General features: G+C 50.0%; 1 protein-coding gene across 1 annotated transcript in view; it reads left to right on the plus strand.

The window, feature by feature from the left end:
* Nucleotides 1-27,580, plus strand: part of txndc16 (thioredoxin domain containing 16) — a 241,426-nt gene that overhangs the window by 17,173 nt on the left and 196,673 nt on the right. Inside the window, exons 4-5 of the mRNA XM_072489743.1 lie at nt 324-397; nt 18,721-18,795. Coding sequence (XP_072345844.1) covers nt 324-397; nt 18,721-18,795 — 149 coding nt within the window. The remainder of the gene's footprint in view (nt 1-323; nt 398-18,720; nt 18,796-27,580) is intronic.

Here is a 27,580-nt window from a genome sequence, read left to right on the forward strand (position 1 = left end):
AAAAATTAATTAAAAGAGGCTTCAGGAAAACAACTTTTCTAATGAAGATCTACGACATGGACTGCAGCGGTTCAAGAAGAAGGCCCTCTACCTCCTTAAGCACAGCCAGGGTTGAGCACTAAATGCTAATGTTGTCAGGGATGTCAACATCCTGAAGGATTGTACGAAAAAAATAGCATCTGTGTGTTCTTGCTCCACAGAGGAGAGAGGAGAAAATTGGCAGAACAACTTTTGTTGAGAAAGCAGTGTTGAAAGGAAGGCAGGGTTTGTAACCATTTTCTGTGTTACATTATCCCATTAAAATGCTGTGTCCCTTTTTGTAGGTTAACTGTGCCACAGAAAAAGTACCAAAATATTGTGAAAATGAAGATGTCTTGAAGCAAGCATATCTTTTCCGGTAAATTCACATATAGTTATAATTATTTTCTACATAAACTATCAGAAAGTTTTTATCTCTATTATTTGTTTTGATTCCAACTTAATTTTTTGTTTTCTTGGCAGTTGATAATGATAAATATGTTGAGAATGTAGTCCTCCTCCATATAAACAACAAGGAGGATGCTACCTGAGAAACATTGCTGATATCTGTTCTTCTTAAGGTGTAACAGAACAATGAGTGATCTTTAAGGAAGAGGTGTTCAAGCACAGGCTCGGTACATTTCAACAAGAGGACGAGAAGGGGAACCAAAACCAAGGCTCCCTGCATGATAAAAGGATAAGTGGTGCATGTCAGGTGAATTATTCAAATGAGATCCAAGCCAAATGCAGTAAATCAAGAGGGGACGTAATGAGGAAAATAAGACTGGCAGTGAGAAAGTATAAGAATAGAAAGGCAGTTAACATAAAGAGAACCTGAAAATCTTCTACTGGTGTGCAGTTCATAAGCGAGAGGCAGGTGAGGCCTATTACAGAAATAATGATAGATACTTAGCACACAGGACAAGGCTAGAATACTTAGTAAGTACTTTATATCAGTGTTTTCTAAGGAGGAAGGTGCAGACAAAGTGTTAGTAGTAGCCGAGATGGTAGAGGTAAAAATTGAGTGGCAGGATTTACTGGATAAGCTGGCAATGCTTAGAGTGGATAAGTTGCCGGGTTCAGATGGCTTGCATCTCAGCTTGCTAAAGGAAGTGGGAGTGGAGATAACAGAAAGGCTTGTCATAATTGTCTAATAATAATAATAAAAATCTTTATTAGTGTCACAAGTAGGCTTACATTAACACTGCAATGAAGTTACTGTGAAAATCCCCGAGTCGCCACACTCCGGCGTCTGTTCGGGTACAGTGAGGGAGAATTCAGGATGTTGAAATCACCTAACAGCACGTCTTTCAGGAATTGCGGGGCAGAAGGTGTTGTTGCCACCATACAAGGCAAAGAGGTGTTGTGCAATTAATTCTCAACACAACTCAAACACATTCCAATTGATGATGCATGCAAGGCTAACACATTAAGTAGAGCTCTGTCCAGTCTTAGCTGCAGCACAGGGCTACAGCTTTTGATAGCTTGGCCATGATGTCTAACATTACTGGTTGAAGGATAGAAAATAGCGAGTTGTGTATATGATTATTTTTCGGCCTGGAGAATGTAGACAGTGGTGTTCCCCGAGGATCATTGCCTTTTTGATATAGTTAAACAATTTGTATATTGAAATACAGAGTAATATTTCAAAATTTGTCAATGATACCCAACTTGGAGGTGTGGCAAACAGTGAGGATGATCCTAATCAACTGCAACAAGACATAGACAAGACATCGTAGCAGAACGGGCAAACGATGCCCGATGGAATTTAATACCGAGAAGTGTGAGGTGATCCATTTGGAGAAGGAAGAGGGAGGGTTAATATAAACTTAATGGCATAGTTCTAAAGAATGTGCAGAGTCAGAAGAATCTGAAAGTTCATGTGCATAGATCCTTGGAAGTGTTGGGACCAATGGAGAGAGTTGTTGTGAAACATATGAGATCTTGGGTTGCATAAATAAAGTTATTGAGTACAAAAGAGGGAAGTTTATCTGAACCTCTGCACATCTCCGGTTAGGCCACAGCTAGAATATTGTATCCAGTTCTGATGGCTGCAATTTAGAAAGGATGTGAGGCTACTTGAGAGGGCGCAGAGGAGATTTTCTAGAATTGCTGCAAGGAGACCGATTTTAGCCGCAAGGTTACGTCCGAGAAGCTGGGGCTTTCTCCTTGATGCAAAGGAGATGGAGGGAAATTTGGTAGAGGTTTAGATAAATTGTCCCTTAGTGTCCAAAAGGTTAGTTGGGGTTACGGGGATGGAGTGGAGGTGTGGGCTTAAGTAGAGTGCTCTTTGACAACTTCCGGTGTGGACCATGGAGTAAGTGGTCACATACAAGGCAGCTCCTGACCAAGGTTACAGAAAAGAGCTCTTTTTAATCAATACATGGTGGAATTTTGATGAAAAGATGTAGGTGAATGTTGGAGGAGTACTTTTCCCCCAGGAATGATATGTCTCTTGGCTACCAGACCCAGCAGAAACAGTGAGGGATTTGGCTGGTGCTGCAGCAAAGACAAAAGCCTCTTCAAGCATGCAGATGGGGGAAGGGCAAGCTCAAAGGCTTCAAACTGACTTGATGGCCTTTATTAAAGCTGAATTCCAGCAGCAGAGGGAACAACTGCGAAAAGATCTCGCAAAGGCCATTGAAGAAGCGGTGACAAAACTTCCGGTAGCGGCCGGAGTAGGTCGCGCATTCGGCAGCTCCCGTCCGGAACGGACTCTCAGACCTTCTTTCAGGAGTTTTCACGGACTTTTTGGGGCAGATTGGTGAAGCGAACACTGCCAAAGTGATTCCCTCTCTGTTATACGGATAGCTGGACTAGGAGTGGCTGGGTGAAGCGTTTAAGTCCCAACAGACACAAGCGTGCGGAGCGGGCGCTGAGGCACAGCATGGCGGCCGATATAGACCAGGGTGCATGGCGCAGTGGTCACAGGAGCAACAGGAGTTCCTTGGGGGCTGCTTTGCTGATCTTAAAAAGGACATGCTGGCCCCGATGAAGGCATCAGTAGACCAAATGAGCGCAACTCAGGCGACACAAGGGAAAGCGATTAAGGAGATGGAGAAAAAGCTATCCGACCATGAGGACGAGTTGGTCGTATTGGCCCTTAAGGTGGAGGCGCAGGATGACCTCCACAAGAGGTGGCAGGAGAGGCTGGAGGACCGAGAAAACAGGTCCAGGAGACACAACTTGAGAATTGTGGGCCTCCCCGAAGGTGTGGAGGGGTCAGATGCGGGAGCATTTGTGTCCAAGATGCTGGAGACGCTGATGGGGACGGGAGTATTCCCTCGACCCCTGGAGCTGGACGGGGCGCACAGAGCCCTCGCAAGGAAGCCCAAGGCGAATGAACCGCCGAGGGCCACGGTGGTGAGATTTCATTCCTTCTCGTACAAGGAACTTGTCTTGCGGTGGGCAAAAAATGAACGGAGCAGCAGGTGGGAGAACAGCGTGATAAGCATCTACCAGGACCTGGGTGTGGAGCTGGCCAAGAGGCGCGCTGGATTCAACCAGGTGAAGGCGACCCTCTTCAGCAAGGGGGTGAAATTTGGGATGCTACACCCAAAAGGAACGGCATCACTATTTTGAGACGCCGGACGAGGCGTGGTCATTCGTCAAACAAGAAAAGCTGGACTCTAATTAAAGGACAGTTAAGCTTTGGTGGAATGCGGCGGTGGGGCTGGGTAACACGGTACCGTTTCTAATCTAAGATTGTATACAATGTTGGGTGCGTGTAAGGTGGCTGGAGGGTGCAGTGTTTCCGGCAAAGTTGAGATACGGACGGGGGAGGGGCCCTGTACTTAGTGCGATTTTTCGGGAAGTTGGAGCCTTGGTTCAACAAGTGTCTCCTCACGGGGCAATGTTAGTGTCTTCTGTTTATTTTTCGTTTGGTATTACTATTTACTCACTACGGCTGGAGAGGTAGCTAAATTGGTTTATTCATGTGGGGAGAGGGGTCTGGACAATGAGGCGACAGTCTGTTCGGTGCCAGGGGCGGGAGCTGCCGGGGTCAGCATGGGTCCGCTGACTCTCGGGAGCGTAGTGGGGGGTGAGCAAGTGCTCAGCTGGTGCTTGGCGGGGGTTTTTGGGTCGTGGGGCTGTTGGGGGGGGGGGGGGGGGGTGCGGATGAGAGGGGGGGGGATGCTGCTTTGCTGACAGAGGAGGTATCAATTTCGGGGTACCAATTGAGGGTCGGGGGCGGTGGCACCCTGTGGAGGCGCTCAAGGGAGCGAAGGGCGCGGGCTTGAGGTTGGCCAAAAAAGGGCGATGGCTAGTCGGCGGCGGCCGGAGGGGTGGGGGGGGGGGGGGGGGGGGGGTTAACCCCCCGTCCAGGCTCATCACGTGGAATGTGAGGGGTTTGAATGGGCCGGTCAAAAGAGCGTGCCTGTTCACGCATCTAAAGGGGTTAAAGGCAGACGTAGCAATGTTTCAGGAGACACATTTAAAGCTCGCAGATCACACGGGATTGAGAAAGGGATGGGTAGGCCAGGTGTTTCATTCAGGGCTGGATTCGAAGACCAGTGGGGTAGCAATTCTGATCAGTAAGGGTGTGGCATTTGAGGCTGGAGTATTGTGGCAGTTAAGGGGCGCAGGTATATAATGGTGAGTGGAAAGCTGGAGGGGGCCGGGTGGTGTTTGTGAACGTCTACGCTCCGAATTGGGATGATGTGGAATTTATGAGATGCATGCTAGGCAAAATCCCGGACTTAGAGTCACACAACCTGATCATGGGGGGAGACATTAACACAGTCATTGACCCCGAGCCGGACCGGTCGAAGTCCAGGACAGGGAAGCGACCGGCAGTGGCTAAGGAAGTGAAGGGTTTTATGGAGGAGATGGGGGAGGTGGATCCCTTGGAGGTTCGCGCGGCCGAGAGCGAAGGAGTTCTATTTTTTCTCCCACGTTCATAAGGTTTATCCCCGCATAGACTTCTTTGTCTTGAGCAGGGCGTTAATCCCAAAGGTGGCGGGGACAGAATACTCAGCAATCACAGTCTCAGACCATGCCCCCCACTGGGTGGACCTGCGGCTTAGTGAGGAGAGAGGACAGCGCCCACTCTGGAGAATGGATGTGGGACTGCTGGCGGACGAAGAGGTTTGCGGGCGGGTTAGCAGGAACATCCAGGATTACCTGGAAACAAACGATATGGGTGAGGTAGCAGCGGCAACGGTCTGGGAGGCTCTGAAGGCAGTTGTCAGAGGGGAACTTATCTCAATTCGATCCCATAGGGAAAAGAGAGAAAGAGCGGAGAGGGAGAGACTGGTGGAGGAGAAACTCCGAGTGGACAGGAGATACGCGGAGGCCCCTGAGGCGGGGCTATTGAGGGAGCGGCGGAGTCTGCAGGTGGTGTTTGAACTGCTGACCACAGGGTAGCACAGCTGAGGAAGGCAAGGGGGGCAGTCTGAGTATGGGGAGAAAGCGAGCAGAATGGTGCGAAACTGCGAATGCTCACCAACTGCGAAAGAGGGAGGCGGCCAGGGTAAAGAATAGGGCGGGTAACATGTTCTTGGATCTTGGGGGGGGGGGGGGGGGGGGGGGGGGGGGGCGGTGAACGGAGTCTTTAAGGAGTTCTATAGTAAACTATATGAGTCGGAGCTCCCGACGGGAGCTGAAGGGATGAGGCAATTTTTGGACCAGTTGAGGTTTCCAAAGGTGGAAGGGGACCTGGTGGAGTGGCTGGGGGCCCCGATTGAATTGGAGGAGATTGTCAAGGGTATAGAGGACATGCAATCAGGTAAAGCCCTGGGGCCGGATGGTTACCAAGTAGAATTCTATAAGAAATTTTTGGAAATATTGTGCCCACTCCTGATGAAGACCTTCAATGAGGCTAGAGGGAAAGGAACCCTCCCCCCAACAATGTCACAGGCCTTGATCTCACTCATTCTTAAACTAGGGAAGGACCCGGAACACTGCGGGTCATACAGGCCGATTTCGCTTTTAAACGTGGATGCCAAATTGCTAGCTAAGATTCTGGCCACAAGAATTGAGGATTGCGTCCCAAGGGTGATAGAGGAAGACCAGACTGGGTTTGTTAAAGGCAGGCAGACAACTCAAAACCAATGCCCGGAGACTTTTGAATATTCTTATGATGCCCTCAGAGGGAGGGGAGGCAGAGGTGGTAACAGCGATGTACGCAGAGAAAGCCTTTGACCGGGTGGAGTGGGAGTACCTGTGGGAAACGCTGGGGAGGTTCGGGTTTGGTGAGGGCTTTATTGGCTGGGTTCAATTGCTGTACCAGGCACCTGTAGCAAGTGTATGTACAAACCGGGGAAAGAGGCAGGGGTGTCCCCTCTCCTCGTTACTATTTGCCCTAGCTATAGAACCGCTAGCTATGGCGCTGAGAGCCTTGAGGAACTGGCGGGGACTGGTTTGGGTGGTTGGGGGTGGAACATCGGGTCTCGCTATACGCGGATGATTTGCTCCTGTACATTTCGGACCCTGTGGAGGGGATGGGGGAGATTCTGAGGATCCTGAGGGATTTTGGTAGTTTTTCAGGGTACAAACTGAACATGGGAAAGAGCGAGTTGTTCGTGATCCAGGCCAAGGGGCAGGAGGAGAGACTGAAAGAGCTGCCGCTCAGGATGGTAGAGAAATGTTTTCGTTACCTGGGTATACAGGTGGCCAGGAAATGGGATGCCCTGCACAGGCTCAACCTGACCTGGTTGGTGGAGCAAATGGAAGGGGACTTTAAAAGGCGGGACATGCTCGAAGTGCACGATTGGGGGGGGGGGGGGGGGTGCGGCGTGGGAGCAGCTGGAGGCGGCGTCATGTAAAGGTACTAGTCTGGGAGCTTTGATAACCGCTCCTTTGCCGTTCTCGCCGACCCGCTACTCCACAAGTCCGGTGGTGGTGGCGACACTGCGGATCTGGGGACAGTGGAGGAGGTACAAGAAGGTGGAGGGAGCGTCGGTCTGGACCCCGATATGTAACAACCGCAGGTTTGTCCCGGGTAGGATGGATGGTGGGTTCCAGAGCTGGCAGAGGGTAGGCATCAAAAGGATGGGAGATCTGTTCATAGACTGAAGCTTTCCCAGTTTGAAGGTGCTGGAGGACAAATTTAATCTGCCGCCAGGAAACGCCTTTAAATATCTGCAAATACGAGCCTTCCTGAAAAAACAGGTAGTGGCCTTTCCGACGCTGCCGCCACTGAGAATACAGGACAGGGTGGTCTCCGGCACCCGAGTGGGGGAGGGGAAGGTGTCGGATATCTACCAGGAACTACAGGAGGCGGAGGAAACCCCGGTGGAGGAGCTCAAGGGCAAGTGGGGGGAGGAGCTAGGTGAGGAGTTGGAAGCGGGTCTGTGGGCTGAGGTCCTGGGCAGGGTTAATTCCTCCTTATCATGTGCCAGGCTCCGTCTAATTCAATTTAAGGTGGTCCACCAGGCACACATGACGGCAGCAAGAATGAGCAAGTTTTTTTGGGTAGAAGACAGTTGTATGAGGTACAAAGGCAGCCCTGCAAACCATGTCCACATGTTTTGGGCATGCCCGGAGCTTAGAGAGTTCTGGCAAGGTTTCGCGAGGGCAATGTCCAAGGTGCTTAACACATGGGTGATGCAGAGTCCAGAGATAGCGATCTTTGGAGTGTCAGAAGACCCGGGGCGAAAGAGGCCGACGTCTTGGTATTTGCCTCCCTAGTAGCCCGGAGGCGGATTTTATTAATGTGGAGGGACTCGAAGCTCCCGAGTGTAGAGACTTGGGTTAACGACATGGCTGGGTTTCTCAGCCTCGAGAAAATAAAGCTTGCCATAAGAGGGTCTACGCTCGGGTTCTCTCGGAGGTGGTAGCCGTTCGTTGACTTTCTCGGGGAAAATTAAAATGTCAGCAGCAATCCGTAGGGGTGGGCGGGGGGACGGGTGGGGGGGGTAGGGGGGGGGGGGGGGTGTTGTGAGTGCTTCATTGGGATGGTGTGGGAAGACTTGAGTCGCGTGGGGTAATGTCTATTTAATTCACGTCATCGATGAAGATGAACATCTTGCCAAGGTCATCCCCACCCCCCCACTACTTGCCTTCAAACAACCGCGCAACCTCAAACAAACCATTGTTTGCAGCAAACTACCCAGCCTTCAGAACATGACACCACAGCGACCATGACACCACACAACCCTGCCATGGCAATCTCTGCAAGACATGCCAGATCATCGACATGGATACCGCCATTACACGTGAGAACACCACCCACCGGGTACACGGTACATACTCGGGCAACTCGGCCAACGTTGTCTACCTCATATGCTGCAGGAAAGGATGTCCCGAAGCGTGGTACATTGACGAGACCATGCAGACGCTGCGACAACGAATGAACGGACATCGCGCGTCAATCACCAGGCAGGAATGTTCCCTTCCAGTTGATGAACACTTCAGCAGTCAAGGGCGTTCAGCCTCTGATCTCCGGGTAAGCGTTCTCCAAGGCGGCCTTCAGGACCCGCGACAACGCAGAATCGCTGAGCAGCAACTTATAGCCAAGTTCCGCACACATGAGTGCGGCCTCAACCGGACCTGGGATTCATGTCGCATTACATTCATCCCCCACCAACTGCCTGGTCTTGCGAAATCCTACCAACTGTCCTGGCTTGAGACAATTCACACCTCTTTAACCTGGGGGTTACCCCTATCTCTGGATCTGTAAATTACCTGCAAATGTTCGCATTCCAAGCATTGTCTTGCATCTTTGAATTTGTCTATATATATGTTTCTGGAACATACCTCTTCATTCACCTGAGGAAGGAGCAGTGCTCCGGAAACTAGTGTTTGAAACAAACCTGTTGGACTTTAACCTGGTGTTGTAAGACTTCTTATTGTGCTCACCCCAGTCCAACGCCGGCATCTCCACATCATGTCTATTTAATTGTTATTGTATATTCTCTTTTTGCACTATGTTAATGTTCACTCTAGTTTGTTTTGTTATTATTGTTGCTACTGTTTTATTATGAAAAATTCTGCAAAACCTCAATAAAAATACTTGAAAAAAAAAGGAGGGTGCTCTTTCCAAGTGCTGGTGCAGACTCGATGGGCCGAATGGCTTCCTGTACTAAGTTCTATGGTTCTATAAGTAGGCAATGAAAAGCTGTTCCCATTTGCTGATGGTACAAGGACTGGGGCTCACAAATTGAAAGGTTAGGCCAGAGATACAGGAGGGATGTAAAGAAGAACCTTTTCTCATAGACTGGCATTGTCTTACGAGGGTGGTGAAAGCCAAAACTATCACAATTCAAAAAGAGGTTGGATGGCCACCTGAGGGGAATAAACATCCAGGGTTAGGGGGATAGAATGGGCGAATGGGACTGACTATTATAAAAACAGAGAATGTTGGAAATACTCAGCAGCATCTGTGAAGAGAAAAAATAAAGTTAACGTTTCAGGTCTGTGACCTTTCATCGGAATCAGGGACCAGAATCAAGGACTGACTGGATTGTTCCAAAGAGAACTGGCGTTTACATTAAAGGTAAAAGGATAACTAGGGAAAGAGTAGGGTCCATTAAGGACCACAGTGGCAATTTGTGTGTGGAGCCGGCAAAGGTACGTAGGGTTCTAAATTAAAATGAAAATCGCTTGTCACAAGTAGGCTTCAAATGAAGTTACTGTGAAAAGCCCCTAGTCGCCACATTCCGGCGCCTGTTCGAGGAGGCTGGTACGGGAATTGAACCGTGCTGCTGGCCTGCCTTGGTCTGCTTTAAGCCAGCGATTTAGCCCTGTGCTAAACAGCCCCTAATTAATACTTTGTGTCGGTGTTCACTAAATTAATACTTTGTGTCGGAGGGATATGTTACCACTGGAAAGGATGCAAAAGATATTTACCAGGATCTTGTCTGGGCTGGAAAGTTTTAGTTCTGAAGAGGGGAATGATGTGGGTATAGAACTCGGAGAAGGACTGTGATAAAATTAAAATTAACATAGACAGAGAGGAGGTTCTGAGTGGTCTGACAGGCTTAAAAGTAGATAAATCTCCAGGGCCAGATGAAATGTATCCCAGGCTGTTGAGTGAGGCAAGGGAAGAAATAGCAGGAGTGGTGGCAATAATGTTTGGCCACAGGAGAGGTGCCGGAGGACTGAAGGATAGCCAATGCGGTACCATTATTCAAAAAAGGAGGAAGGGATAAACCAGGAAACTACAGGCCAGTCAGTCAAACCTCAGTGGTGGGGAAACGATTGGAAGAAATTCTGAGAGACACAATTAATCTGGATTTGGAGAGGTACGGATTCATCAAAAACAGTCAACATGGTGTTGTTAAGCGGAGGGAATGTCTGACCAACTTGGCTGACCAACTTTGGGATACAAAAGTCTGGGAACACGCACAAACAGATTCAAAAACAGCTACCTCCCCGCTGTTACCAGGCTCCTGAATGACCCTCTTATGGACTGATCTGATTAATACTACACTCCTGTATGTTTCACCCAATGCCTGTGACTCTGTATTAACATTGTGTACCTTGTGTTGCCCTATTACATATTTTCTTTTCATGTACTAAATGATCTGTTTGAGCTGCAAGCAGAAAAATACTTTTCACTGTACCTCAGTACACTTGACAATAAACAAATCCAATCCAATAGTTGAGGGGTCTTTTTCTGACTGGAAGTCTGTGTCCGGTGGGATCCCGCAGTGTTGGGGCCTGAGCTGTTTGTGGCTTATATAGACGAATTAAACTTTTAGAGTTGAATGTAGGAGGGTTGATCAGTAAGTTCACGGATTGTATGAACATTGGTGGGGTGGTAAATGGTGAGGATGATAGCTTTAGATTACAGGAGGATATAAATAGGCTGGTCAGATGGGCTGATCAGTGGCAAATGAATTCAGTTCCGATAGGTGTGAGGTGATGCACTTGTGCAGGACAAACAAGGTAAGGGAATACATGGGCAGCACAGTAGCATTGTGGATAGCACAATTGCTTCACAGCTCCAGGGTCCCAGGTTCGATTCCGGCTTGGGTCACTGTCTGTGTGGAGTCTGCACATCCTCCCCGTGTGTGCGTGGGTTTCCTCCGAGTGCTCCGGTTTCCTCCCACAGTCCAAAGATGTGCAGGTTAGGTGGATTGGCCATGATAAATTGCCCTTCGTGTCCAAAATTGACCTTAGTGTTGGGTGGGGTTACTGGGTTATGGGGATAGGGTGGAGGTGTTGACCTTGGGTAGGGTGCTCTTTCCAAGAGCTGGTGCAGACTCGATGGGCCGAATGGCCTCCTTCTGCACTGTATATTCTATGATGATGAATGGCAGAAGAAAGGACCCTGGGAAGTACTTAGAATCAGAGAGAACTTGGTGTGTATGTACACCTGTCCCTTAAGGTAGCACAGCAGGTGGATACAGTGGTTAAGAAGTCATACGATATACTTGCCTTTATGAGTCGAGGCATAGAGTTTAAGAGCAGAGAAGTTATGCTGGAACTGTATTAAAAAGTTGGTTAGGCCACAGCTTGAGTATTGTGTGCAGTTCTGGAATTAACAATATAGGAGGGTGCAGAGGATATTTACCAGGATCTTGTCTGGGCTGGAGAGTTTTAGTTCTGAAGAGAGATTGGATAGACTGGGGATGTTTTCCTTGGAGCAGGGGAGACTGAGGAGGACACACGATTGAATGAGGGGCATAAATAGAGTAGACAGGAAGACATTTTTCACCTTAGTGAAGAGATCAATGACCGGGGGGCATTGATCTTAAGGTTAGGGGTGTGAGGAAATGGTTTCTTATCGAGAGGGTTGTGAGAGTCTGGAACTCGCTGCCTGAAAGGGTCGTGGAGGAAAAGACCTCCGAACATTTAAGAAGTATTTAGATGTGCAGTTGTGATGCCAAGATATAGAAGGCTATGGGGTAGGTGCTGAAAATAGGACTAGAATAGTTAGCTGATTGTTCTTGACTGGTGCAGACACAAAAAGGTTCAAAGGGCTGTAGACCTATATGAGTCTAGAACATAGAACATTACAGCGCAGTACAGGCCCTTCGGCCCTCGATGTTGCGCCAACCTGTGAAACCACTCTAAAGCCCATCTACACTATTCCCTTATCGTCCATATGTCTATCCAATGACCATTTGAATGCCCTTAGTTTTGGCGAGTCCACTACTGTTGCAGGCAGGGCATTCCACGCCCTTACTACTCTCTGAATAAAGAACCTACCTCTGACATCTGTCTTATATCTATCTCCCCTCAATTTAAAGCTATGTCCCCTCGTGCTGGACATCACCATCCGAGGAAAAAGGCTCTCACTGTCCACCCTATCCAATCCTCTGATCATCTTGCATGCCTCAATTAAGTCACCTCTTAACCTTCTTCTCTCTAACAAAAACAGCCTCAAGTCTCTCAGCCTTTCCTCATAAGATCTTCCCTCCATACCAGGCAACATTCTGGTAAATCTCCTCTGCACCCTTTCCAATGCTTCCACATCCTTCCTATAATGTGGCGACCAGAATTGCACGCAATACTCCAAATGCGGCCGCACCGCAGTTTTGTACAGGTGCAACATGACCTCATGGCTCCGAAACTCAATCCCTCTACCAATAAAAGCTAACACACCGTACGCCTTCTTAACAACCCTCTCAACCTGGGTGGCAACTTTCAGGGATCTATGTACATGGACACCAAGATCTCTTGGTGGATCTCTTGATCTCACCAAGAGGGCAGCACGGTAGCATTGTGGATAGCACAATTGCTTCACAGCTCCAGGGTCCCAGGTTCAATTCCCCGCTGGGTCACTGTCTGTGCGGAGTCTGCACATCCTCCCCGTGTGTGCGTGGGTTTCCACCGGGTGCTCCGGTTTCCTCCCACATTCCAAAGATGTGCAGGTTAGGTGGATTGGCCATGATAAATTGCCCTTAGTGTCCAAAATTGCCCTTAGTGTTGGGTGGGGTTACTGGGTTATGGGGATAGGGATAGGGTGGAGGTGTTGACCTTGGGTAGGGTGCTCTTTCCAAGAGCCGGTGCAGACTCGATGGGCCGAATGGCCTCCTTCTGCACTGTAAATTCTATGATAATCTATGATAATCTCTCTGCTCATCCACACTGCCAAGAATCTTACCATGAGCCCAGTACTCTGTCTTCCTGTTATTCCTTCCAAAATGAATTACCTCACACTTTTCTGCATTAAACTCCATTTGCCACCTCTCAGCCCAGCGCTGCAGCTTATCTATGTCTCTCTGTAACTTGTAACATCCTTCCGCACTGTCCACAACTCCACCGACTTTAGTGTCATCTGCAAATTTACTCACCCATCCTTCTACGCTCTCCTCCAGGTCATTTATAAATATGACAAACAGCAGTGGCCCCAAAACAGACCCTTGTGGTACACCACTAGTAACTGGACTCCAGTCTGAACATTTCCCATCAACCACCACCCTTTGTCTTCTTCCAGCTAGCCAATTTCTGATCCAAACTGCTAAATCACCCTGAATCCCATGCCTCCGTATTTTCTGCAATAGCCTACCGTGGGAAACCTTATCAAACGCTTTACTGAAATCCATATACATCACATCAACTGCTTTACCCTCATCCACCTGTTTGGTCACCTTGTCAAAGAACTGAATAAGGTTTGCGAGGCACGACCTACCCTTCACAAAACCGTGTTGACTATCTCTAATCAAATTATTCCTTTCCAGATGATTATACATCCTATCTCTTTTAAACCTTTCCAAGATTTTGCCCACAACAGAAGTAAGGCTCACTGGTCTATAGTTACCGGGGTTGTCTCTACTCCCCTTCTTGAACAAGGGGACAACATTTGCTATCCTCCAGTCTTCTGGCACTATTTCTGTAGACAAAGATGACTTAAAGATCAAAGCCAAAGGCTCAGCAATCTCCTCCCTGGCTTCCCAGAGAATCCTAGGATAAATCCCATCCGGCCCAGGGGACTTATCTATCTTCACACTTTCCAGAATTGCTAACACCCACCTCCTTGTGAACCTCAAGCCCTTCTAGTCTAGTAGCCTGAATCTCCGCATTCTCCTCGACAACATTGTCTTTTTCCTATGTGAATACTGATGAAAAAATTAATTTAGCACCTCTCCTATCTCCTCGGACTCCAAGCACAACTTCCCACTACTGTCCTTGACGGGCCCTACTCTTACCCTAGTCATTCGTTTATTTCTGACATATCTATAGAAAGCTTTAGGGTTATCCTTGATCCTACCTGCCAAAGACTTCTCATGTCCCCTCCTGGCTCTTCTTAGCTCTCTCTTTAGGTCCTTCCTAGCTAAGTTGTAACTCTCGAGTGCCCTTACTGAACCTTCATGTCTCATCTTTACATAAGCCTCCTTCTTCCTCTTGACAAGTGTTTCGACTGCTTTAGTAAACCACGGTTCCCTCGCTCGACCACTTCCTCCCTGGCTGACAGGTACATACTTATCAAGGACACGCAGTAGCTGTTCCTTGAACAAGCTCCACATTTCCATTGTGCCCATCCCCTGCAGTTTTCCTCTCAATCCGATGCAACCTAAGTCATGCCTCATCACATCATAATTGCCTTTCCCCCAGATATAACTCTTACCCTGCGGTATATACCTATCCCTTTCCATCACTAAAGTAAACGTAATCGAATTGTGGTCACTTTCACCAAAGTGCTCACCTACCTCCAAATCTAACACCTGTCCTGGCTCATTACCCAGTACCAAATCCAATATAGCCTCGCCTCTCGTTGGCCTATCTACATACTGTGTCAGGAAACCCTCATGCACACATTGGACAAAAACGGACCCATCTAAAGTACTCAAACTATAGCGTTTCCAGTCAATATTTGGAAAGTTAAAGTCCCCCATAACAACTACCCTATTGCTTTCGCTTCTATCCAGAATCATCTTTGCAATCCTTTCCACTACATCTCTGGAACTTTTCGGAGGCCTATAGAAAACACCTAACAGGTTGACCTCTCCTTTCTTGTTTCTAACCTCAGCCCATACTACCTCAGTAGATGAGTCCTCATCAAACGTCCTTTCTGCCACTGTAATACTGTCCTTGACTAACAATGCCACCCCTCCCCCTCTTTTACCACCTTCCCTGAGCTTACTGAAATATCTAAACACCGGCACCTGCAACAACCATTCCTGTCCCTGCTCTATCCACGTCTCCGAAATGGCCACAACATCGAAGTCCCAGGTACCAACCCATGCTGCAAGTTCACCCACCTTATTCCGGATGCTCCTGGCATTGAAGAAGACACACTTTAAACCACCTTCCTGCCTGCCGGTACACTCCTGTAACTTTGAATCCTTACTCATGACCTCACTACTCTCAACCTCCTGTACACTGGAGCTACAATTCAGGTTCCCAAGCCCCTGCTGAACTAGTTTAAACCCTCCCGAAGAGCATTAGCAAATTCCCTCCCCCAGGATATTGGTACCCCTCTGTTCCAGGTGTCGACCATCCCGTTTGTAGAGGTCCCACCAACCCCAGAATGAGGCCCAATTATCCAGAAATCTGAAACCCTCCTTCCTGCACCATCCCTGTAGCCCCGTGTTCAACTCCTCTCTCTCCCTATTCCTCGTCTCGCTATCACGTGGCACGGGTAACAACCCAGAGATAATAACTCTGTCCTAGATCTAAGTTTCCACCCTAGCTCCCTGAATCCCTGCCTTACATCCCTATCCCTTTTCCTACCTATGTTATTGGTACCTATGTGGACCACGACTTGGGGCTGCTCCCCCTCCCACTTATGGATCCCGAAAACACGATCCTAGACATCACGCACCCTGGCACCTGGGAGGCAACACACCAACCACGAGCCTCTCTCGTTCCCACAGAATCTCCTATCTATCCCCCTAACTATGGAGTCTCCAATGACTAATGCTCTACTCCTCTCCCCCCTTCCCTTCTGAGCAACAGGGACAGACTCTGTGCCAGAGACCTGTACCCCATGGCTTACCCCTGGTAAGTTTTCCCCCCCCCCCCCCCAACAGTATCCAAAGCGGTATACTTGTTACTAAGGGGAACAACCACAGAGGATCCCTGTAATGACTGCTTCCTCCCAGCCCCTCTCACCGTCACCCATCTATCTTTATTCTTCGGAGTAACTACATCCCTGCAGCTTCTATCTATGACCACCTCTGCCTCCCGAATGAGCCGAAGTTCATCCAGCTCCAGTTCCCTAATGCGGTATCAGAGGAGCTGGAGATGGGTGCACTTCCCACAGATGAAATCAGCAGGGACACTGATGGCGTCCCTCACCTCAAACATTCTGCAGGAGGAACATTGCACTACCTTCCCTGCCATCCCCTCTGGATAAAAAAAGAAAAAGAAAGAAAGAGCTTACCTGTTATTCACTCCCCTTCTCAGCAAGCTATCACTACTTACCAGTCACCAGCCAATCCCTTACCTGCAGGCTGTGACGTCACGGTTCAACTTCTTTTTATTTCTGCCTGCCCTCGAGCCTTCCTCTTGATCTTTACAGCGGTTGTTCTGTTTTGGTTAGACGAGGGGTTAGGGAGGGAAACACTGAAGAAGTGTTTCGGGTTTAAGTGTCACTTGACAACAGCTCCTCCACAAACCACCTTCAAGTTAGGGTGAGCACACGGACGTATGCAAATTTCCCCCGCAACAGCCAATCAGCAGCTCTGCTCTACTGCCCTCTGCTGGATGCTGGCCTTCACTTGAACAGCTAGGGTTTCTTGCTCAGGTACACCTTCAGGTTAGAGTGAGCACACGTCCGTATGCAAATTTCCCCCGCAACAGCCAATCAGCAGCTCTGCTCTACTGCCCTCTTCTATGAACTTGACAGGCCAAATGACCTCCATCTGCCTCTTAATGAATCTATGACTAATGATTCTATAACTCTGGGATGTAGTTCCATGGGCGCTAGCCGTCTACCAGAACTTTCCCCTTGTTGGCTTCCTCGATATGTGAGCCTAACAAATGGCAGCAGATTGTTTGAGCTTGATCCCATACTCCTAAAATGTGCAAACAGGCTAGCTTTCCAGCAGCCACCTCAATATAATGACTAGGACTATAAACCTTCACCAAATCTATTATTTTCTTTAAATCAAGGATGCTGAGACCAAGTTTGGCATCCTTATTGCCATCTTAATTGTGGAAATTAGGGAGCATGGTGGCAAGTGGTTAGCATTGCTGCCTCATGGCGCCGAGGTCCCAGGTTTGGTCCCGGCTCTGGGTCACTGTCCGTGTGGAGTTTGCACATTCTCCCCGTGTTTGCGTGGGTTTCGCCCCGACAACCCAAATATGTGCAGTGTCGGTGGATTGGCCGCACTAAATTGTCCCTTAATTGGAAAAAATGAATTTGGTGCTCTAAATTTATATTTAAAAAAAAATAATTGGGGAAATTGCCACAATCTAGGCTTTAAATTTAGTTTTGAGAGGAGTGGCTAGCTAGTGCTGTTGATTGTCACTGCTGGCAAGCTAATTTCAGTCATTTTTTTGATCTGATGGTATACACGTTTTTGCAGTTTTATGGCCGTGCTGAGCTATTTATTTGAGAATCACAAGTATATTTGACATATATCAGGGGCTGGATTCTCTGGTCTCCCAGCCGCGTGTACCATTCGCTGGTTCAATTCCCGTACCAGCCTCCCCGAACAGGCGCCGGAATGTGACGACTAGGGGCTTTTCACAGTAACTTCATTGAAGCCTACTTGTGACAATAAGCGATTTTCATTTTCATTTTTCAACTGTAACAGAAGAACAACAATTTATACTGTGTGAGAAGAGAGTACCGATTGGTTGGCAAGTGGATGCTGATTGGTGGAGACATTGCCTTGGCGAATTTAGTATGGAATAGTTAACTACCCAGCTTTGTTCAAAGTCAAACTGGGAACGTCGTCTCTGATTGGTTAAGGCACTGACCTGAGGAGCCCAACTGATCGTCTCAGTATAATTCTTTATTCAGTGTAATTCTTAGCACAATATGTGGTTAGGTGTTACTCAGCAATTGGACAACACCTCATTGTGCTAAGAATTACACTTAAAGCCAATTTAAGGTCGTCCGATTCAACTAAACAAAAGCTAAGGGAACACTCATTACCTGGTTCAGGGTAGTGCTTCATTGACTGTGAGGTGTTTTGGGGTGTCCTGTGATGATTGTATAGGTAGCCCTGGCTCATTGATGAGATTCATAGGGTTAGACCTGACACTGGTTGCTGGTATTCATCCCACTACCCTCCGATAACTAAAAGTTGGGTAGTCTTAGGAGAGAAATGATTTCCAGTGCTCTCGAAAACTGTAGTTTTAACTGGTTAAGTACCAGCAGTATCCTTACACAAACACACAAAAATGCCTAACCCTTGGCTTTTGTGTAAGTTCTACAGCATTTAATACATTGGGTTGTGTGGTCTTCCAAGAATATGTTGGGTAAATGGGGCCTCTACTCCTGTGTATTTCTCAGTATCGTGGTTTAGAGACTCTGAATTGTAGCGGTGAGTTTTCACGTATGTCAAACATCCAGCAGACCCAAAGAAACCTATTTCCCCCAAAATTGCTTGCCCACATTTCTGCATACACTTCACATTTTCTCTTTGTTCCTTATTATGCACAATAACCTATAATGGAAACAAACCTAAATGTGACTGCAGAAAAATGTGCAGCAACAGTTAACAAGACCTAAGGTTGGATGTGGCTCCATTTGCTAAAATGTTCTACTTGTAGTTGTTCTATTCTCTGTCACAATTAACTCTGACATTTCATGTAGTGCCAAATAAAAAAACTGTGTGAAATATGTAACTAACCATGTATAATGAAAATTGCTAACTAAAACTTAATCATGTTTGTTTCTTTTCTCTTTAATAGGGGTAATATGATGCTTCGGAGTTTTGCAATTGATACATTATTTGATGTGGATGCAATTGTAGCAAATGTATTATTGTAAGTATCTTATTGTTGCGTTTTAAACTCAGTTAATGCAATAAAAGTGAAATCGACAGGAGCAAATAGCCACATAAATGTAAATAAGGTTTCTAACTTTTCAGTTGAAGTTGGTGCGATAAGTTTTTTTAAAAAATGTGTTTATTCAAATTTTCCAACAATTTTTAACAAACCACCCCCCCCCATAACAAAAAGAAAGAAACGCAAACACACCAGTCAAAAAATTATACAAAACTTTTACATTGGGTTACCCGTATACAGTAACACCCCCATATGACATTCAAAGATACCCGTAGGGAAGCTCCCCCAACCAACCGGATTCCCCCCTCCCCGAAAGAGACCCCCCCTCCTTCCCCCCCTGCTGCTGACCTCCTCCTAACGCTCCGCGAGATAGTTGAGGAACGGTTGCCACCGCCTGAAGAACCCCTGCACAGACCCTCGTAAGGCAAACTTTATCCTCTCCAGCTTAATGAACCCTGCCATGTCATTTATCCAGGCATCCACATTGGGGGGCTTCGCGTCCTTCCATAAAAGCAAGATCCTCCGCCGGGCTACCAGGGACGCAAAGGCCAGGATACCGGCCTCTTTCGCCTCCTGCACTCCCGGCTCGTCCGTTACCCCAAATAGTGCCAATCCCCAACTCGGCTTGACCTGGACTTTCACCACCTTGGACATAGACCTTGCGAAACCCCTCCAAAACCCATCCAATGCTGGGCACGACCAGAACATGTGGACGTGATTTGCCGGGCTTCCCGAGCATCTCCCACATCTATCCTCCACCCCAAAGAACCTACTCAACCTTGGCCCTGTCATATACGCTCTGTGAATAACCTTGAATTGTATTAGGCTGAGCCTGGTGCAAGAGGAGGAAGAATTAACCCTACTCAGGGCATCAGCCCACAGACACTCATCTATCTCCTCCTCCCCAAGCCCTTTATCTCCTCTACCGAGGCCTCCTCCTCTTCTTTCAGCTCCTGGTAGATCGCCGAAACCCTGCCTTCTCCAACCCATACACTCGAAATCACCCTGTCCTGAGTCCCCTGTGCCGGGAGCAGCGGGAATTCCCTTACATGCCGCCTCACAAACGCCCTCACTTGCATATACCTGAAAGCATTTCCTGGGGGTAACCTAAACTTCTCCTCCAGCGCCCCCAGGCTCGCAAATTCCCATCTATAAACAGGTCCCCCATTCTTCTAATCCATGCCCGATGCCAGCTCCGAAATCCCCCATCCATCCTTCCCGGGACGAACCAATGGTTCTCCCGAATCGGGGACCAAACCGAGGCTCCCACCCCGCCCTTGTGTCGTATCCACTGCCCCCAGATCTTCAACGTCGCCGCCACCACCGGGCATGTGGTGTACCTTATCGGCGAGAGCGGCAGTGGTGCCGTCGCCAGCTCCCTCAGACCTGTGCCCACACAGGACGCCATCTCTAACCTCTTCCACGCCGCCTCCTCTCCCTCCATTACCCACTTACGAATCATCGCCACATTGGCAGCCCAACAATAGTCGCACAAATTCGGCAGAGCCAGCCCTCCCCTGTCCCTACTACACTCCAGAAACACCCTCTTTACCCTCGGGGTCTTACTTGCCCACACGAAACCCATGATACTCCTAACTACCCGTTTAAAAAAGGCCTTGGGAATCATAATGGGAAGGCACTGGAACACAAAGAGAAACCTCGGGAGGACCATCATTTTAACCGACTGCACCCTGCCCGCTAGCGAGAGTGGCAGCACATCCCAGCTTTTGAAATCCTCCTCCATCTGCTCCACCAGCTGCGTCAAATTGAGTTTGTGCAGGGCCCCCCAACTCCCAGTCACCTGGATCCCTAAGTGCCGAAAGCTCCTTTCCGCCCTCTTCAACGGCAGGTCGTCTATCCCCCTTCCCTGGTCCCCTGGATGCACCACAAAGAGCTCACTTTTCCCGACATTAAGCTTATACCCCGAGAAGTCCCCAAACTCCCTTAAGATCCGCATGACCTCCGCCATCCCCTCCACTGGATCTGCCACATACAGCAACAGGTCGTCCGCATACAGCGACACCCGATGTTCCTCTCCCCCTCGGACCAGTCCCCTCCATTTCCTGGACTCCCTTAGTGCCATGGCCAGAGGCTCAATTGCCAATGCAAACAGCAAGGGGGACAGGGGGCACCCCTGCCTCGTCCCTCGGTACAGCCAAAAGTACTCCGACCTCCGCCGATTCGTAGCCACACTCGCCACCGGGGCTCTATATAGCAGCCTGACCCAGCCGATGAACCCCTCCCCGAACCCAAACCTCCGCAACACTTCCCAAAGATACTCCCACTCCACCCGGTCGAAGGCCTTCTCGCGTCCATAGCTGCCACTACCTCCGCTTCTCCCTCCACCGAGGGCATCATAAATCACATTGAGGAGCCTCCGCACATTAGTGTTTAGCTGCCTGCCCCTTACAAATCCCGTCTGGTCCTCATGAATCACCCCTGGGACACAGTCCTCAATTCTCGTAGCCAGCACTTTTGCCAGCAACTTAGCATCCACATTGAGGAGCGAGATCGGTCTATATGACCCACACTGCAGTGGGTCCTTGTCCCCCCCCTCCCTTGCCTTATTGAAAGTCCTCACCAGCAACGGGCCTAGCAGGTCCATGTATTTCCTGTGAAACTCGACCGGGAACCCATCTGGCCCCGGGGCCTTCCCCGCCTGCATGCTCCCCAATCCTTTAACCAGCTCCAGCCCAATTGGCACCCCTAAAGCAGCCACCTCCTGCTCCTCCACCCTCGGGAACCTCAGCTGATCCAAAAATCGTTGCATCCCCTCTTCCCCCGCTGGGGGCTCAGATCTGTACGGATCCCCATAGAAGTCCCTAAATACCTCATTTATTCTCACTGCACTCCGCACCGTATTCCCCCCGCTATCCTTAACTCCACCTATCTCCCTCGCTGCCTCCCTCTTACGAAGCTGGTGTGCCAGCATCCGACTCGCCTTCTCCCCATACTCATACGTCGCCCCCTGCGCTTTCCTCCACTGTGCCTCTGCTTTCCCTGTGGTCAACAGGTCGAACTCCGTCTGGAGGTTCCGCCGCTCCCTGAGTAGTCCCTCCTCGGGGGCCTCTACATATCTCCTGTCCACCCTTAAGATCTCCCCCACCAACCTCTCCCTCTCTCTACTCTCTCTCTTCTCCTTGTGGGCCCTGATGGAGATTAACTCTCCCCTGACCACCGCCTTCAACGCCTCTCAGACTACCCCCACCTGCACCTCCCCGTTGTCATTGGCCTCCAAATATCTTTCAATGCACCCCGCACCCGCCCGCACACCTCCTCATCCGCCAATAATCCCACATCTAGACGCCACAGTGGGCGCTGGTCCCTCTCCTCTCCTAACTCCAGCTCCACCAGTGCGGGGCGTGGTCTGAGATGGCTATGGCCGAATACTCCGTTCCCTCCATTTTCGGGGTTAGCGCCCTACTCAAAATAAAGAAATCTATCCGGGAGTAGGCTCTGTGGACGTGGGAAAAGAATGAAAATTCCCTGGTCTGGGGCCTGACAAACCTCCATGGATCCACTCCCCCCATCTGGTCCATAAACCCCCTAAGCACTTTGGCCGCAGCCGGCCTCTTACCCGTCCTGGATCGGGAGCGATCCAGTGCTGGGTCTAGCACCGTGTTGAAGCCATTATCAAGCTTCCTACCTCCAGGTCCGGAATCCGACCCAGCATGCGTTTCATAAATCCGGCATCATCCCAGTTCAGGGCATATACGTTTACCAGTACCACCCGCACCCCCTGCAACCTACCGCTCACCATCACATATCGACCTCCATTATCCACTACAATATTCATTGCCTCAAACAACACCCGCTTTCCCACCAGTATTGCAACCCCTCTGTTCTTCGCATCCAATGCTGAATGGAATACCTGTCCTACCCATCCCTTTCTCAGCCTAACCTGATCTGCCACCTTCAAATGTGTCTCCTGGAGCATAACCACGTCTGCCTTCAGTCCCTTTAAGTGCACGAACACCCGGGCCCTCGCCGACTAGCCATCTCCTTTTCTAGGCCAGCCATGTGCCCGCGCCCCCCGCACCCCCAAGTCCCCCAGACGGCAGACCTCCGCTCCGACCACCTCTCCTACTTCCAGCTCCCCTTTGGCCAATGCAGCAGCAGCCACCCCCCCCCCCCCCCCCCCGCGCTAGATCCACATCTAGCCCTTTTGCTCCCCCCATAACACTCCCGTAAGTCAGCTGACTCCTGCTGACCCCGGCCTCTCCCGCCATTCCATCGACCCCCTCCAATGTGAGAATCCCCCCTCCCCCTCCCTGGCAGTCAGTGTGCGCTCCTCTCCAGCACCGCCCATCCCCCCCCCCCCCCCCATCCCCCCCCCCCCCCCCGGCCCCCACCCCCGTCCTTCCCTAGCTGGGGAAAAAGCCCGTGCTTTCCTGAGCCAGCCCCGCCTCCTTTGGCGCGGCTCCTTTTGCGACCTTACCCCAATTCCACATCCCCGGGCCTCCACTCCCCCTCTTCCTTCGTGGGGGTCTGCCCCTCCAACATCGACGCCCACACTCCTCCCACAGTCTCCCCATCCAATCCCTTCACCCATCCCCATCCAGCACCCAAACCAGAGGAACATTCCCTAAATGTAATAAACACTATGTACACAGTAAACATCCCCCCACAAGAAACCCTCAATTTGAGTCCAAGTTTTCAGTCTGTATAAAACTCCATGCCTCATCAGGCGTTTCGAAATAGTGGTGCCGATCCTGGAACGTGACCCACAATCGCGCTGGCTGCAGCATACCGAACTTCACCCCCTTTCGATGGAGCACTGCCTTAGCCCGATTAAAACCCGCTCTCTTCTTAGCCACCTCTGCACTCCAGTCCTGATAGATTCGGATCTCCGTGTTCTCCCACCTGCTGCTCCGCTCTTTCTTGGCCCATCTCAGGACACACTCTCTGTCCATAAAGCGGTGAAACCTCAGCACTACAGCCCTTGGCGGCTCGTTGGCCTTGGGTCTCCTTGCTAGGACCCGGTAAGCCCCATCTAACTCTAGAGGCCTCGGGAAGGCTCCCGCGCCCATCAGCAAATTAAGCATCGTGCTCCCATATGTCCCAGCATCGGGCCCCTCCTCTCCTTCGGGGAGACCCAGAATCCGAAGATTCTTCCTCCTCGACCTATTCTCCAGGTCCTCAAATCTTTCCGCCCACCTCTTGTGCAGCGCCTCGTGCGCCTCCACCTTCACCGCCAGGCCCAAGATCCTGTCCTCGTTCTCCGAGGCTTTTTGCCGCACCTCCCGGATCGCCGCCCCTTGGGCCTTCTGGGTCTCCTCTAGCTTCTCAATCGCCGCCTTCATTGGCGCCAGCATTTCGGTTTTCAGCTCCTCAAAGCAACGTCTAAGAAACCCCTGCTGCTCCTGTGACCACTGCGCCCATGCTGCTTGGTCTCCACCTGCCGCCATCTTGTTTTTCCTCCCTCTCACTTTTTGCTGCTCCAAGATCACTTTTTTCACCGCTCCACTCCTGGTCCAATCCATATAATGTCGGGGGGACCTTTCTGTCACCTTCCCACACTGGAAGCCGTCGAACAATTGCCGTTGGGGCCCCGCTAGAGAGCCCAAAAGTCCGTTCCCGGCAGGTGCTGCCGAACGTGCGACCTACCTAGGCATAGCCGCAACCGGAAGTCCCTTGGTGCGATAAGTTGTGTGCTCTGAAAGTTCAAGACTCCTTAGATGTCAACTTGCAAGGCTACTTTTGTTTATTAATTTGGAAATATAAAAACTTAATCGAAATGAGTTGCCATTGATTGCTGTGAGTCAGAAAATTGGATTTACTGTCTTGTATTGAATCATGGTATTTCATGTTTCCTTTTGGTACTTTTCGTGTAGCTGCAGCATATCAAATGAAAGGTCAGAATCTAGACTTGCACATTGTTTTTTTTAGGAAACATTTTATTGAGGCATTTATAATTTTAACATTTAACATTCTAAATAACAGAACGGCCTGACACACGCAAAGACCCCACAGTAACATACCCAACTTCCCCCTCCTAACTACCCATATCTTAGATTCCCTGCCCTCAATCTCCGCTTCCATGCGTCCCCATTCCCTCCCCCCCACGTCTTCTGACAGTCAGTTTTCCTTAAAGAAGTCGATGAATGGCTGCCACCTCCGAGTGAACCCCTTAAGGTGAACTTAATCTTCTCTAGCCTGAGAATATCTGCTATGTCACTGACCCACACCCCCGACTTTGGAGGCTTTGAGTCCCTCCATCCCAGCAAAATCCATCTCCGGGCCACCAGGGAGGCAAAGGCCAAGACGTCAGCCTTTCTGCCCCCTGGGTTCCCGGATCTTCCGACACTCCAAATATTGCCACCTCTGGACTCTGGAGTCACCCTCCCTTCCAGGACCTCTGACATGACATCTGTGAATCCCTGCCAAAATCCCCTCTGCTTCGGACACGCCCAAAACATATGTACATGATTCGCCGGACTTCCCCCGCTCCTCCCACACCTGTCCTCCACCTCCTCAAAAAACCTCCTACTCATCCAGGCCACAGTCATATGAGCCCTGTGGACCACTTTGAACTGGATCAGGCTAAGCCTGGCACACAACGAGGATGCATTAACTCTCCTCAGGGTCTTCTCCCATAGCCTGCCTTCCAACTCCCCTCTCAACTCTTCCTCCCACTTCCTCTTCACCTCCACGATTGGGACCCCTTCCCACTCCATCAGTTCCTTATATATTTACGAGATCCTCCCCTCCCCAACCCCTGTTTTTGACATCACCTTATCCTGTCGTCCCCTTAGTGGGAGGCGAGGGAAGCTTGGAACTTGCCTCCGGGCAAAATCCCGTACCTGCAGGTACCAAAACCGTTCCCTCCTCCTCTAGCTCCTCCAAGCTCGGGAAACCTTCCTCAATGAAGAGATCCCCAAATCTCTCGATCCCTGCCCGCTGCCACCTCCTAAAGCCCCCGTCCAGCCCCCCCGGAGCAAACGTGTGATTATCACAGACCGGTGACCATACCGCCACCCACTCTAGTCTCTGTGTTGCCTCCATTGCTGCCACACTCTCAGGGCCGCCACCACCACTGGACATGTGGAGTAACAAACTGGCAAGAACGGCTCAAGCAGGATTTTCTTCACCCTCTGGGCTTTCCCAGCCCATATAAAACCTGCGATCGCCGCGTTCATCTTCCTAAAAAATGCCTTGGGGATGAAAATTGGGAGACACTGAAACACACACAGCAATCTCGGGAGGACTGTCATTTTCACAGTTTGTACCCTCTCCGCCAATGACAGCGGGAGCACGTCCCACCTACGGAAGTCCCCTTTCATTTGCTCAATCACCCTGCCCAAATTTAGTTTATGCAGCTGACCCGTCCCGTGCCGCCTGAATCCCCAGGTACCTGCCCTTCCCACCACTTTGAATTGACCCCCCCCAGTCTCCTCTCCTGCCCCCTTGCCTGGATCGCAAATCCTCACTCTTGCCCATATTCAGTTTGTATCCCGAGAACCGGCCAAATTCCTCCATTATTCCCATAATTCCAGCAATTTCCCCCCAACGTGTCTGTTATATAAAGGAGTAAATCATCCGCGTAGAATAAGACCCTATGTCCCCCCCCCCCTCCCCTGCCAAATGTTTCATGCCCTCAGCGCCATTGCCAAAGGCTCTATGGCCAGGGCAAACAGTAGTGGGGAGAGTGGACACCCATGCCTTGTCCGTCTGCGCAGACTAAAATACTCTGACTGAACCCGGTTGGTCCTTGCATTCGCCACCGGTGCCTGATATATGCCATTCGGGGATATATAAAGATCAATGACATAGGTGAGGTTTCGGCTGGGGTGGTGTGGGAGGCACTGAAGGCGGTTATTGTGGGGGGGGGCGGGGAACTCATCTCAATTCCGGCCCATAAGAAGAAGGCTGAGCGAGTGGAGTTAGACAGGCTGGTAGGCAAAATGTTACAGATTAAAGGCCTTTCCTTTGTTGACTTGCAGGTCCACCCAGTGTGGGGCATGGTCTGACACCACAATTGCTGAATATTCAGCATCTACCGCCTCAGCTAGCAGCGTTTTGTTCAACACAAAGAAGTCTATCCGGGAATACACCTTGTGCATGTGGGAGTAGAATGAAAACTCCTTACTCCCTAGCCTCCCAAATCTCCCTTTGCCATAGCTGATACCTTCCCAGACCTGGCATTCGACCGATCCAGCCTGGGATCCAGGACTATGTTGAAATCTCTCCCCATAATCAATCAATGTGAGTCCAGGTCCGGGATCTTCCCTAGCTCCTGTCTAACAAACTCAATGTCATCCCACTTTGGGGCATATATTTTTACCAATACCACTGCCATTCCCTCCAATTTACCCACTAACCATAATATATGTACTCCCCGGGTTCGCCTCTATATTCCCCACCTCGAATGCCACCCACTTATTGACCAGGATTGCCACCCCCCTCGTTTTAAAGTCTAATCCGAATGGGACACCTGCCCAACCCATCCGTTCCTTAACCTAAACTGGTCCCCCACCTTCTGATGTGTCTCCTGCAACACAGCCACGTCCGCCTTCAGTTGCCTCAAGTGCACGAACCTGCCTGCCAGCAGTGTGCAACCCCCCCCATCGGTCTTCAGCTCATCCCCCACTGTCCCGCCCAGCTAGCCTGGTAGTCCCCGCCCATGGCGCCTCGCATCTTACCCCCCCACTGGTTCCCCTCCCCCCACTCTTAGTGCAAACATTCAAAACAATCGAAACAACGGCAAGAAGTTAAAACAAACAAACCATCCCTCCCAAGGTCCGAACCCAAAGACCCACCCCAC

The sequence above is a fragment of the Scyliorhinus torazame genome, chromosome 2 (genome assembly GCF_047496885.1).
Source record: "Scyliorhinus torazame isolate Kashiwa2021f chromosome 2, sScyTor2.1, whole genome shotgun sequence".
In the NCBI taxonomy this organism is placed as follows: Eukaryota; Metazoa; Chordata; class Chondrichthyes; order Carcharhiniformes; family Scyliorhinidae; genus Scyliorhinus; species Scyliorhinus torazame.